This window comes from Oncorhynchus kisutch, linkage group LG18 (assembly GCF_002021735.2).
Source record: "Oncorhynchus kisutch isolate 150728-3 linkage group LG18, Okis_V2, whole genome shotgun sequence".
NCBI lineage: Eukaryota > Metazoa > Chordata > Actinopteri > Salmoniformes > Salmonidae > Oncorhynchus > Oncorhynchus kisutch.
In genome coordinates this window covers 42,890,936-42,904,773 of record NC_034191.2, presented here as the reverse complement: position 1 = coordinate 42,904,773, position 13,838 = coordinate 42,890,936, and the positions used below count along the sequence as shown (strand labels likewise).

General features: G+C 46.8%; 1 protein-coding gene across 3 annotated transcripts; it reads left to right on the top strand.

Moving 5' to 3' along the window:
- Positions 1-593: 593 nt before the first annotated feature.
- Positions 594-13,838, top strand: LOC109908832 (reticulon-2-like). Of its 3 annotated transcripts, none has more exons than XM_031796093.1 (10): positions 594-884; positions 2,039-2,092; positions 2,675-3,196; positions 3,966-4,178; positions 8,534-8,741; positions 9,216-9,354; positions 11,588-11,657; positions 11,944-11,990; positions 12,110-12,168; positions 12,405-13,838. In XM_031796093.1, exons 1-10 carry the CDS (start codon positions 854-856, stop codon positions 12,478-12,480), a joined length of 1,419 nt encoding a protein of 472 aa, XP_031651953.1. In that variant the 5' UTR covers positions 594-853; the 3' UTR covers positions 12,481-13,838. The 3 variants fall into 3 exon arrangements, with proteins under 3 accessions (XP_031651953.1, XP_031651954.1, XP_020363144.1); XM_031796094.1 differs by having other exon boundaries at positions 624-884; positions 12,414-13,838; XM_020507555.2 differs by lacking the exons at positions 594-884; positions 2,039-2,092; positions 2,675-3,196; positions 3,966-4,178 and adding an exon at positions 5,939-6,070.

Genomic DNA, 13,838 nt, shown 5'->3' with positions numbered 1-13,838 from the left:
GTTAAATAAAATACATTTAGTAAATATTTTCTTAACTATGCATTGTTGGGCTTGTAAGTAAGCGTTTCACGGTAAGGTCTACTCCTGTTATATTCGGCTCATGTGACAAATAAAATGGGATTTGATTTGATTGGCAGAAGTAGCTTCAGGCAGCACACCAGAGCTACAACGGGCTGGACTACAGTCTGTGCTGCTGCTGCTGCTGCTACTCCTGCTTACCGCCGCCAGACAATCTGGAAATGCACCCTTCTGCTGTGTCACACGTGCGTTATACGAAACACCTAGTACGTCTGTCTGTGTGTGGGAGGGTGCAAAAGGACATGTATTTTTAATGAGCTCGATTATTTCCCTTTGTTATGTGCATGCAACAAGGCAAAGCCCCGTAAGGTGCTTATGTGAATTTACAAAAGCAGAGATATGCTCCGCTCGGCTGGATGCACACACTAATGATTAGACATGAATGGAAAGAGGGACACACACACGCACACGCACACACACACACACTCTTTCTCTGGCTCTGCCTGTGCTGCTCCCCTGCTGTCATGGTGACGTGAGAGCAAGAGAGGGAGGGAGGGAGGGGAAAAGAGAGAGCAGGAGAGGGAGGTAGGGAGGGGCCCGTGAGCGAGAGGGGGAAGCGGACGGTAAATAGAGGGAGAGCCAGAGACAACAGCAGTGCTGCATCGGTGGAACAAGAGAGAGAGGGAGGGAGGTGGAAGAGGGATAAAGCACGAGGGAGCAGAGAGAGAGAGAGAGAGAGAGAGAGAGAGAGAGAGAGAGAGAGAGAGAGAGAGAGATCCAGAGGAAGAGAGGGGGGCTTCCAGACTGGATGGGCCCAGCGGTGCCTTGATGGAGCATGGGCCAGGTTCTAGGATTCTCCCGCTGCAGTGAGTGTGTCGGTTTCTGTCTGTCTGTCTGTCTGTCTGTCTGTCTGTCTGTCTGTCTGTCTGTCTTTCGCATCCCAATCTATCTGTATAGCATCTGTACTAGCCATGTGCATGGCCATCACTCTCCCCTCTCTTTCTCTCCCTCCCTCTCTTTCTCTAGCTTCCTCCCTTGATAAACACATGGTTGAAAGGATGGATGGATGGATAGATGCAGTGCAGTGGCAGACACACCTCTTTCTTCTCTTTTGTAGAGACCATTGTAGTTGTGTATGTGTGTTCTCAGGATGTGTCGGCTATGTGTGTGTGTTCTCATTGGCTGAGCACTGGTTATGTGTGTGTGTTTGTGTCTGGTATTATGTGTGTTTGTGTGTGTGTGTTTGAGAGAGATGAGGATGGAAAAAAAGCTGTGTGTTGTTTTGCTGTCTTCATTTTAGCCAGGGCTGCCTGATCTATTGGGTGATCTGAGGCAGGAGGCTTGCTACTGTAGTGAAGGCCTCTCCCCTGCCTGCTCTGCCAGAGCTGATCTGTGCTGTCGGAGGGGGAACATACTGCAGTTAGCATTAGTGTTTGCATTATATATGTAAACACTAATGACATTTCTTTTAAATACTGGGTCTTGGAAAAAGGCTACTCAAATGCCTGGATTCGAGCCATGGATTCTCCTAAAAAAAAATAATAGAAAATAGAAAACATTTCATTTGCTCTCTCAGTCTCATCTCAATGTATCGAGACACTATTGAAATACAGCAGGTCATCTGAGAATAGGCTACGTGTGGTATAATGCTTTTCTGCTCAATGTACTGCTTTTGAATGTGATACAATGCTTTAGTAGGTGATATTGAATGCTTTAGTAGGTGATGTTGAGAGGAAAACTGTTATCTTGATAGTGTCCTCTCTCTAGGCTTATATGCAAATAGGCCTTGGCTAAAAGTTGCAGACATCGAAATAGAAGGAAGAGAGGAGTTGTAGACATAGACGGTATAGAACAGTCTCCAGTTTGGCCAAGCGGCCATTCTTAATCAGTTGTAAATCAGTAGTTATTTAAGATAAGAATTGTCTGTTTGATACTGTACATTTCATAACTGTGGTTACGATAGTTCCCCAGCCAATGGCAATAAACACGTCTCTGATGAATCTGCTTCTTTTTCTTCCAGAGGAATATGGTTCTGTCTCCTCCACACCTGATTCAACATCTCCCTGCACTGAAGGTAACATCACACAAGGCATACACACTGTACACGTTTAGAAATGGACCGTGTGAATGATTGAACTTCAATATGTGAGAATCATAACATGGGAGAAAAGAAAATCATACTATGACATGTCCACAAAGTCTATAGGTGTAGCCTGAGATTGATTGTGTCGATTTGTTCGTTTGAATCTGGAAACATGACTCCCCATCAAATGTGTTTTGCATCTTTGGATGTTGCCCTTTCATTCAGACAAAGCATGTTGCGCTTCACCGGGCTGTCCCAACTCAGCGCTCAAAAACATCAGAGGACGTGTAGATGAGTAAGCAACGTCAAACGGCTGCTCCATAGACATTAACGTCACAGAACATGGGATATGGTTTTGGAATGATATTGCGTGCTTGCATAGCTTTACCTCCTAGGATGAAAGTTTCCAATGTAATGCTTGAAGTTTTTAGCTAAGTTTATAGCTTAAATTATTTATTTTTTAAACGTATACAATTTCAATGTATAACATGGATACAGGACAGAAAAACAAATGTAAAAAATACAAAAATACATTTTTTGCTTAAAGGCTTTTCCTGTGCCTGTTCTCTCCAGGTGGGAATGAGGAGTCTGAGCTGTACGACCTGCAGACGGCCAGGGAGTGGTCTGACGAAGAAGACGGGGGTCCGGAAGATGATGACGGTGGAGCTTCATCCCCCTCCATTTGGGGGACCCCGAGACAGAACTCCTTCGAGCCCACCTTCTCCTACATCGCCATCGCCGAGGCCGAGGCAGGCGGATCCTCACGACATCATCGTGACTCATCGTCAGGGAGCCGGCGGAGGAGCGGGGCCAGGGGAGGCCGCACCTCCCTGAGCCGCACGGACACCGTGGAAATGCTCCTCCCCCTGGACTCCCCCGACGTGGAGTGGGACCCCCACGCCTTCCTCGCCCGAGAGGAGGAGGAGGAGAGGGAGCAGGAGGAAAGGGAGAGGGAGGTCCACAGACAGACTGAGACAGTCCATGCATCTCTCCTAGATACTGAGATTGAACCTCAGGAGAGGGACACAGAGACCCAGAGAGGGGAGACAGAGCCCCTGGAGCCCCGGCACTACAGTCCCTCAGAGAGCCCCCAGGGTGAGCTCACTATGGGGCAGTGGGGATGGGATGGGGCAATCTAGATGGAGGGTAGATGGGATCAGGGTAGATAGAACTGCATGGAGCTACATGGAGCTACAGATAAAAGCAGAAGCTACTGCATCTTTTCAGGCTTTCTAGCCATTGAAATCACACAGTGGGCGAGGATACTGCTCGAGGTTAAATGGGTGTAAACTCTATGTTAGAAAATGGGTGACGTGTCCCATTTGATGGTACATAACATGGCTTACACACAACACAACCGAGTTGAGCTAATACTATGTGTGTGTGTGTGTGTGTGTGTGTGTGTGTGTGTGTGTGTGTGTGTGTGTGTGTGTGTGTGTGTGTGTGTGTCTCAGTCTGTCTGTCTGTCTGTCTGTCTGTCTGTCTGTCTGTCTGTCTGTCTGTCTGTCTGTCTGTCTGTCTGTCTGTCTGTCTGTCTGTCTGTCTGTCTGTCTGTCTGTCTGTCTGTCTGTCTGTCTGTCTGTCTGTCTGTCTGTCTGTCTGTCACACCATGACCACAGACGAAGTCAGACACCACTGTGCTTTAGACTCCCTGGACAGCATGCTCTCTCCTGTTCTGTAGGGTCAAAATGAGCGCGTTTGGTTATAAGATTTCTAAATCACTGTTCATTTTAAAGTAGGTGAGGCTAAATAATGACATTGTTTGATAAATTACACTTCTAGTTAATCTAATGCAACCTGGTTGTAGAATAACTTGATGCTGAGTGATGACATCATCACAATGACCTTGTGTTCTGTTTCTCAGCGGCATCACCGCCCCCTGAACCTGAGTCCCTCGTAACCATGGAAACCACCGTCACAACGCTCACGGCCGCGCGACCAAGAGGCGGCCTCACCGATGACGTGCCATCTGCTTCCTCCACCTCCATTGGTCGAAACACTCAGGAAGAGCTGGTCAGCGAACAGTGGTTTTCAGCGTTCAGCCTATCAGGCCCCGCGTTATGCATCCACGTAGCAGGTAACATTTGTAGCACATCTTGTCTATTTCTATGTGACTTTCCTATCTTGGATCTACCTTTTACATTTTGAACATCTACCATCCCCTTGCCTTTGCCCAAATCAATCTATTTTGGCTTCTACTACATTATCTTACATCACATAGCAAGTCTGGCAACGCGGTTGTGTTAGAATGACGCCATCTGTCGGAAGACAATGACCCCTACCCTGATACCTCACTCCCAACCCCTTCCTCGATACGTTGCTGAGAGCACAAAGCCTTCCTCAATCGATCCTTTTCAAACCATACTGGAAATAAAGATAACCCTCTCACTGCTTGAGCAACACGGACCCTGGAATGTAATTCCGCCGTGAGCCATGAGTGTTCCATTGTGTCTCCATGGCAACATTCCCTTGGGATTCCTGAGAGCTAATGGGCTACTTGCGCAACAAACAAACAAAAAATCTGTCTGTTTTCCTGGTTTGTCTGTATGTATGTCTGCTCGTACATGCACGCTGACACCCAATCTTTCCGCATCCCTTGGATCACTGTACACATGATAAAGCGAATGTGAGACAGGGCAGTGAAGGAGAGAGAGAGGAAATGTCTATTCTTTTGGAACTTTCATGAGTCATGTTTACTGTTCATTTTTTATTGTTTATTTCAATTTGGTTTAGTATTTATTTCACGTGCTTTGGCAATGTAAACATATGTTTCCCATGCCATTAAGGCCCCTTAAATTGAAATTGAGAGAGAGAGAGAGAGAGAGCAGGGGTGAGACAGATGAAATCTATCTTCTCCGGACTCCATGGTCGATATGGATCACTCTTCAAGGGGGGCGCCACTCAATATGGACCTCTGGCATGTCTTCCAATCTTATTATAGTGGGGTGGCTGGCCCGGGGGCTGGGTGGACTGGGGGCTGGGTGTACTGTACTGTCCACTCCCCCTCACACTGACCCTGGGTGATTAATGGCTGGTCAAGCTGTTGACAGGCTTGAAGGGTTTCTAGATACCATGTAAAGCAAACCATCTGGTTTCTGTATCAGAATGGGGCTGAATGTGTCAACATGTTTTACTCCCCATGTTTATTGTGAGGTTGGACTAGCCGGTTACAGGTTAGACTACCCCTATGTGCATCTGAAAACATTTAGGCTATTTGAGCTATTGTCTGTACTCTTACAAAAAAAAGGTGCTATCTAGAACCTGAACGGGTTCTTTGGCTGTCCCCATAGGAGAACCCTTTGAACAACCCTTTTTTTGTTCAAGGTAGAACCCTTTCCACAGAGGGTTCTACTTGGACCCAAAAAGGGTTCTCCCATGAGGACAGTCAAAGAACCCTTTCTAAGAGTGTGTACTTACGGGTAGCACGGTACCGTATGTATGTCACAATAATGTGCATTTACTTCTATGCCTGCTCCTTTGTTAGCTGTTGCCTGTTCGGTCTCTGCTTACGTAAGTGTTTTGTGTACTTCTCTGTCTGTGTCTATGTCCGTTTCCGTGTGAGTGTTTCTCTCTGAATGTCTGTGGTCTCTTTGGGTCTCTAGTGGTTTTGTATGTCCTCTATGTTATCCAGCTGTGGCTGTCTATGTGTATACCAACATGTTTCTCTGTCTCAAGGTTTGTCTCTGTCTGTGCATGTACTAAATGTGTGAATAAGTGAATGTACTGGGTATCTTATCTTACAGTATCTCTATATCTATCTGTCTATCTACATTGGAGTCTCCATGAGTCTTGAGGGGGCGGGCCCTGTTGGGCAGATTATTTTTGGCTGAAAGGTCTCTGTACTGCTGACGGGGCAGGGAAGGCCAAAAACAGCTCAGAGTGGCAGAGAGAGAGCAGGGGGACTGCGTGAGAGTCAAAGCGAGAGAAGGGGGATCGCCTGAGCAGCAACCAAAATGGCCAACATTAATGGTAAGACCCTGGCCTCAGAGAGACAAGATGGAGACAGTATGAGACGGTGGCAGTCGGCACACTTAGATCTATCAGTGAGTTGACTAGGCGGGGAGGCAAGGGACCTATTGAATGGGCAAAGCAGTGTCTCTTTTCAGACACCGGCAGGATCAGGGTACGGTTAGAGTTCCAGTGCCTGTCGTCCTCAGCCGTCGGGGCGTTTCCACATGTAGGGACTGACTGTCTGTCCACTGCAGAGCCGTGCATGTAGTGACCGTGAGTTTGGAGAGGAGTCTGAACGTCAGGAGACCAGCTACAGCCATGGGTCTTTGGGGGGATTTTGACCACTCACTGACCAGGAGTGTTTGAGACCGTACCAACTGTGCAGAGTTGTGTGGGTCTGCCTGCTTAGCAATGGGACCAGTATCGCAATGTTTTTTTTCCATGGCAAAAACAACACTTTTTGGTCCATTAAAAATCTGCTCATCCCATCCCTAGAGGTGACCATCCGGAGTTGTGTTATAGCTTTGTTACAACATGTAGGGGCCATCTGTGTGGTTGTTTCTGTATGTAAGAGGCTAGTAGCGTGATCAGCTGATCTGTGCCCCATTTGACAGGGTTACCTCTTTGGGCAGCAGGGTTGGCAGAGCCAAGGTGTTTCACAGGGTCACTCTGGGACTTCCCGCATGCACCGTAGTGTTACAATGGCTGGGTGGTGGTTATAGTTGTGGTGGTAAGTAATGCCAGGTCAGGCTGCCAATTGGTTGACTGGTAATGTCTCATGTTGATGTAATGATTGAGTCATTCACGGTCAGGCAGTCAGTGCTCAGCTCTGTGTTGGTTAGTTCAGTCAGAGGAGTGCTGTGTGCGTGTGTGTGTGTGTGTGTGTGTGTGTGTGTGTGTGTGTGTGTGTGTGTGTGTGTGTGTGTGTGTGTGTGTGTGTGGTTGTATTCCCCCCTCCCCCTTCCCCACTTCATGTTGTCTCTGTACTCTTCTCAGAGAGTTCATTATATCACTATATTAACAACAACCAATATAGTCATGGCTTAGTATAGTGTCAACCTATTGGACCGTCACATGAGGGGTTTGTTTTGCCCCGGCGTTAGTCTAACTTGCTGTGGTATGTCTTCCTTTTCTAAGTGCACTTAGTCTGTGCATTGAACGGTCTTACCACGTGCTGGTCAATGTCGCAAAGTGCCAACACATCAAAGAGGGCTGTTTGCTACAGTTCCATCTGTTGGGACAATGGACAGGTGTGTGTGTGCTGGAGGCTTTGTGGGTATTAAAAGTCTGTGGTAATGTTTATAAATAGTCCTCCTGCTGGTCAGATATATCAGTGCACTCTATTCTAATTCCCAGGCTCACTCATACACTAATAGCCATGGAGTAATGACCACATGCCTTTGTCACTGCAGTTCACCACGTCCGAGGGTTAGCGAGCTGCTGGTGTTCAGCTTTATTACACTGTGCTATCAGTGTTTTGGTTGTAATGTTTGTTTTGTTTGTAGCTACTTTTAACTATTCCATGGAGGGGTTAGGCCAGGGGAGCCTCCATTTTGACACTGAGAGGGCCCAGTCACAGCGGCTCCAGTTGCTGGGTGACTGATCGAGGGAGACGGACAGGGTGCAGAGAGGGGGTGGTAGCGGGCTTGAAGACTGTCAGCAGGTGCTCTCCGAGTCAACATTTAAATTCAGTGTTCCTGCAAAGTCCCTCTCTCCTCTCCTCTTTTCTTTCCTCTTCTCTCTCCCTTCCTCTATACCAGGGGTGGGCAACTCCAGTCCTCTGGAGCCTGATTGGTGTCACAGTTTTGCCCCAGCTAACACACCTGACTCCAACAATCAACTAATCATGATCTTCAGTTTAGAATGCAATTTGATTAATCAGGTGTGTTTGCTAGGGATGGAGAAAAAGTGTGACACCACTCAGGCCCTGGAGGACTGGAGTTGCCCACCCCTGCTCTATACAGAGTGCAGGATATATTAAGCCCAGGTTAGGCTTGACGTCTCCCCCTGCCCCTGTGTGTGTTTTCTCTCTGCCTGGTGATCACTGTCCCTCTGCTCTGCCTAGGCACAGCTGAAAGGCCTTCTGGCCCACCGAACACTGGAGAGTCAGAGACAAACAGGGACTGACTGGCTGGTGATGCTGTTGGGGTTTTGTTAAAAGCACATAGGCAGGAACAGTGAGGAGGAGAGACTTGCAGCTGTGACCGTCCTTGCTGCCTTTCGCAAACCAACTAAAATAGAGGACGTGTCAAATGCAATGGGCTTTGTCCCCTCCCCCACCCTGCTTCAATGAAGACTCCTGAGTCCATATTAGCTTCCACTCTGTTCCTCATTGGTTTATATGTGAAGAGAACATGTAGACTATGAAACTTTCTTATTTCTCCACCTTTTCTCCCTCTCTTGTCAATTCCCTCCCCCATCCCTCTGTTACCATCTATTCTCCTCTGCTCTCCCCTCCTCTCTCCCTCCTCCTCTCCTTAGTGATGGATCTGATCTACTGGAAGGACACAGAGCGTACAGGCATGGTATTCACAGGGCTGGTGGTTGGCCTGCTGTCCTTGTTCCAGCTCAGCATCATCACAGTCATCTCCACCATCTCCCTGGGCGCCCTGTGCTTCACCGTATCAGTCAGCCTCTACTATAAAATCCTGCAAGTGCTCAACATGGGAGACGGAGTGCACCCTTTCAAGTGAGTGACTCGCCAGTCCTCTCCACTTTTCTCTCATCCCCCACTCCCTTCCACTCTTGTTTATTTCCTCTCTTCTCTAATGATGCAGTGGGAGTGGAATTCAGGAATAGTTTCTTAATGGGCTGGATTCCCCTCCCCTCCCAAAATAAATCTTGCCTGGGCTCACCTTTAAAAACAAATGACAGTGTGTTTTATGATTTGTTTAGGCTAACCACTGCTGTTTGATGAAAAACAGTCGATAGACTTCATCCATCAGGATCTGAAAGGAACGTTTTACTTTAGTATCTGCACTGCTGGAAATAACCGAGGCATGAGACAACAAACTGTGCATGCATCCGGGTGTGTTGGTGGCGACGACCACTCGTTTTCTAATCAACACCCTCTTCCCTGCTTCCTTGACCCTGGACTCTATCTCCATCACTCCCCCTCTATACTGAGCCCTCCTTTTCTACCCCCCTCTCTTTCTCTCCTCAGGGCGTATCTGGACCTGGACATCAGTTTCAGTGGGGAGCTGGCGGACCAATACACGCAGAAGACCATCGTCACAGTCGTCTCTGCTGCTAACTCACTCAAGAATCTCTTTCTGGTTGGAAACCTCTTTGACTCTCTCAAGGTGAGACTGCCTGGGTGTTGGATCTCATCGATCTTCATCTGGAATTGGCCAGAATATGACCGTGTAACTTTTTTACATGCTCCCCTTTCGACGGCTCCTCTCGATCTCTAGTTCGTTCACTTAAGGTTCAAGTAACTTTTTACACAAGGAAGTCCTTCAGAATGGCATAGACCTTTAGTCCCTAAAAATACGCCCTCTCTCTCTCTCTCTCTTTCTCTCTCTCTCTCTCTGTCTCTCTCTCTCTCTCTCTCTCTCTCTCTCTCTCTCTCTCTCTGTCTTGCTCTCTCTCTCTCTCTCCCTCTCTTTGTCTGTCTTTTAATCTCATTCCCTTCTTCTTGTCTTCTGAAACCTGTCCACTATCGTGTTTACAGGAGGCCATCTTGTCATTGCGGATTTACTTCACCATTACTACATCTAGCTGTCTTGGCTCTTCTCTCTTTCATTCAGGCAGGCATCCCTCCCTCCCCTTTCTCTATCCATATTTTTATCTTTCTCTGTTCTGTTCTGTACTGGCATCAGCCTGCCTCCCCGTTCACTGGAGATGACGACGTTGTTATGCCTTCCGTCTCCAAATGACGACTGTGTTTCCGAACAACGCCGCTATCAGAGACAGCTGCTGTCATACCCACAACTCACTGTGGATCATACGATTGTGATAATCATGTACATACAGTCCCGCAGCTTGAAATGTGTCCTTGTTTTCGGTCGCATCGGAGTGGCATCCATTTAGTACAGCCTTTTCTTACCCAAAGTCACTACAGGTAAACTTTTATTGGGTTTGCAATGCAGTAGTGGGCCTGGAGAGCCATCACACTGCTGCGGTGTTATGAAGGAACTGATAACTGGAGTGCCTGTACAGATACACTACTGCCCTACATGTTCACATTAAGAATCACAGAAAACATCCTATCAAAAAATGATTTTGCTTTTGCCAGCAAACTGGCAGCAAAAGCACAATTGTGAGTTTGTAGAACTTCGGGTTTGTATTCAATTTTGCATTGCGAACGATACACAACAACAAAAAAACGGGTCGTATTGTAAGGGTAACAATAAGAAACATCTTCCCTTTACAAGTGTCTGTGAGTGCTCTCCAAGCATTGCAGTGGTGTCATTTCTTTATGGAGGCTAAAACAACATGGTGCTCATGCGAAGGTTACTTTCAACAGTTTGCCGAGGCCATTCAAAGGCTCTTGTCCTTTCCTTCTCCCCATCCTATGTATGCGTTTCATACAGAACATGAAAAAAAAGGTGCTATCTAGAACCTGAAAGGGTTCTTCGGCTGTTCCCATAGGATAACCCTTTGAAGAACCCTTTTTGGTTGCAGGTAGAACCTTTTCTACAGAGGGTCAGTCCTGACATATCGGTGAAGCATGTTCCCTTGTCATAGTAAGGCTAAACTTACAGCAGATGTTGTATGCTTGCAAACTTCCAGCTAATGACAAAATCTAAAGCTCAATTCGTTGTCAAATGATAAAGTGTTTCTGCTAGAAACCTTCCTTTTAGACTTCATTCATTTTGTCTCCGGTTTACCAGGAAAGTAGAACTAAAACATTTGGCACGTTGAATCAACAACAGTCATATTGGTTGCACCATAATGCTTCAAGGGTTAAATGTAAATTAGCAGCAGGAGTACTTAGTGTAACTTATCTCGGTTTAGTGAGAGCCAGTGTGACTGTGCCACGTAGCCTTGAGCCTGAGCCCCAGAAGCCCCTGAGTCCCGCGGTCTCAACCCTGACCTGGCCGGTATGTGACATGGGACACAGGTGGCTGTTCACCCAGTTACAGGGTACGAGAGGAGTTTCGTCTTCTCCGAGAGGTTGGGGGGGGGTCACATTTCAGGATGGGGGTACGGGCCCTAAGTGACAACCCACTGAGCTGAATTGCATCAACTCCAGCAGGGTTGTGGCGGATGATCTGGGAAACATGTACTCATTCATTTGTCAGGGATCATGTGCAATTTTAACATATAATGCATGCATTCATTTACATATTACATTTGAGTCATTTGGCAGACGCGCTTATCCAGAGCGACTTACAGTTCAGTGCTTTCATCTTAAGATAGCTAGGTGGGACAACCACCCACCCTTCAAATGTACGCACGCATGACAAAGTTGCAATGGCTAAAGTCGTCCGCTAAATATGTTTACATTTTGATGGGATTTGCCATGCTTCATGCAAAGAGTACATTCAATTGTGTATGTGGAGCTCACTGTGTGTTTCCTCCCGTTCCCAGCTCCTGGCTCTGATGTACCTGGTGACTTTCCTGGGAGTCCTGTGTAACGGCCTTACAGTGCTCATCATTGGTGAGAATCACAGACACCGTTAGAATCAGCATTTGAATAACTTTATTGTATTGCCATTCAATAATCACGACGTCCCGTTTGTCCTGTAGAGACGGACACCATTGGTTGACGAATGCTGACGTTGTCGCAGATTGTACTTCTCGTATTTCAGTTGAAGACGGCGCTCACTGTATATTGTTTGATTTTAATAAAAGGGCGGGGGCCACGTTGTTAGCCTGAAGGAGCTGTGTACTCAATCAGAAGGCTCGACTCATGCTCACTCCTCCCCTTCTGTCTTCTTCTCCAGCTGTGATCACTCTCTTCTCTCTACCACTGTTCTACAGGCAGCACCAGGTAAAATCTCGCTCACGCTGCGGACAACTGCTCTCCTGATTAATTCAGCAAAAGGAGGTACTTCTGTCAATTGTTCAAATGACGTGTGTTTCTCACCAATACCTCTTTTGATGTTCCAGGCAAAAGTGGACGGCTTCTTTGCAGGAATTCAGGCAAAGATTGACAACGTCAAGGACATGTGAGTATAGCGCCATCTTATGGCACGACAGTGGAATTAAACATTCCTCTTTCCTTCCTGTAGTTTTCCATTGCAGCTCTGCAGACCCTGAACTGAATTCTGAATCACTGTGACATTTACTCAATTTGTAATAGCTGGTAGTATTGGAGAAATGGTATGGAAAAAGCATACAACCTTTGTCAATGACCAATGTAAATGAGATCATGTGACATTGACCCCTCCCTTTAATAATACAGTCTCCACAGAATTGCCCAAGGTGGTGGTCCCACCCCTGACCCGACCCCTGGCGGTGCGAAGCCCAAAACACAATGAGGATTAACGGCGGACAGGAGAGGAGGATGAGGAGCAGAGAAGAGGAGGAGTTACAGGCTGTCACTCAGATGTCTTACTCGGCAGTCTGCTCAGAGCTCCAGAAGGCGGAGCTTCTGAGATTGGGCAGGTTGTGTGGGGAGTCGAAGCATGGGGTTGGGACACGATGATACTGTTATGGTGGGATAGGGTAGGTTGCTACTGGGTGAGGATGAGGGAACGGAAGTGATATCTGGACGAGAGTTGTTGCTGTTTCAAAGGGAGATTTAAGGCATGGCCTACATGGGTGATTGTGACTTGAATGGTACAGACAGCTGCAGTCCAGTAAAATAATAAGACTGATTGGAACCTCTGATTCTAGGAGACCTGTGGGTTCCTTATTGACAGCTGTATATCTGAACAGAGGGAAGTAAAAACTTCAGTATAGAGTCCAGCAGGACTGGAGTTCACCAGGAGCTAGGATGGGGTCAGAAATTGGAGTTCACCAAACCGGAGTTCACCATTATTCATAGCAGCCTAACACTTGGAATCAGGATGTGTGTGTGGTAGTGTCTGTGTGAGGGAATGATGGCACTTTGTGCTCATGACGAGTGTGTGTGTGTGTGTGTGTGTGTGTGTGTGTGTGTGTACACAGTATGTGTGAGTTGACATGCAGCTCGCTGATCTGAACCTGTTACCTGAGAACTATTAAAACCACAACAGTTCTTTTCATTTCAAATGTTCTGTTTCTTTTTGCCCACGTGATCATCCCCACAACATTTGGTGTTCATCGACGTTGAGCGTCTTCCCTTCTTGTTTCAACAGACTGTACAACCAGTGAGGTTTCTAAAAATGGCCTTCAGCTGCAGGATGCAACAGCACAGTCAGAACCAGGCCTCGAAATGCATTTTCTGAATTCACAGTCGAGAAGACAATGATCAAAAATGTACACCGTATGACTTTTAAAGATCCAAATATCTGTGAGAATGGAATTGGGGGAAATGCAGTTAATTAGGATTTCATCTGAGATTGAGGTCAAATTAATCTGGGTAATAAAGTACTGAGTATTGATGGTTAAACCAGACATCTGATGTTGGAGTATTGAAACAGTTCTATTAATCTCCTTCATTGCCAGCCAGAATATGGTTTGATAATGACAGGACAATTGTTATGGAAACAGAGGCACGCACATGTCCTTCTGGAAATGCATCGAAAGTGTTCATACAAAGGAGTTGAAAAAATAAAAGGGCTAGATGGACAATTTGAAGATCTATGGAGGGGGGTACTGTTACCCAAACGTTGAACCCCAATCACCCACACAGAGGGTACCCTCGAGCCTAATCTCTCGTGGACAGATGCACGCAAACGTAGGACGGTATGGT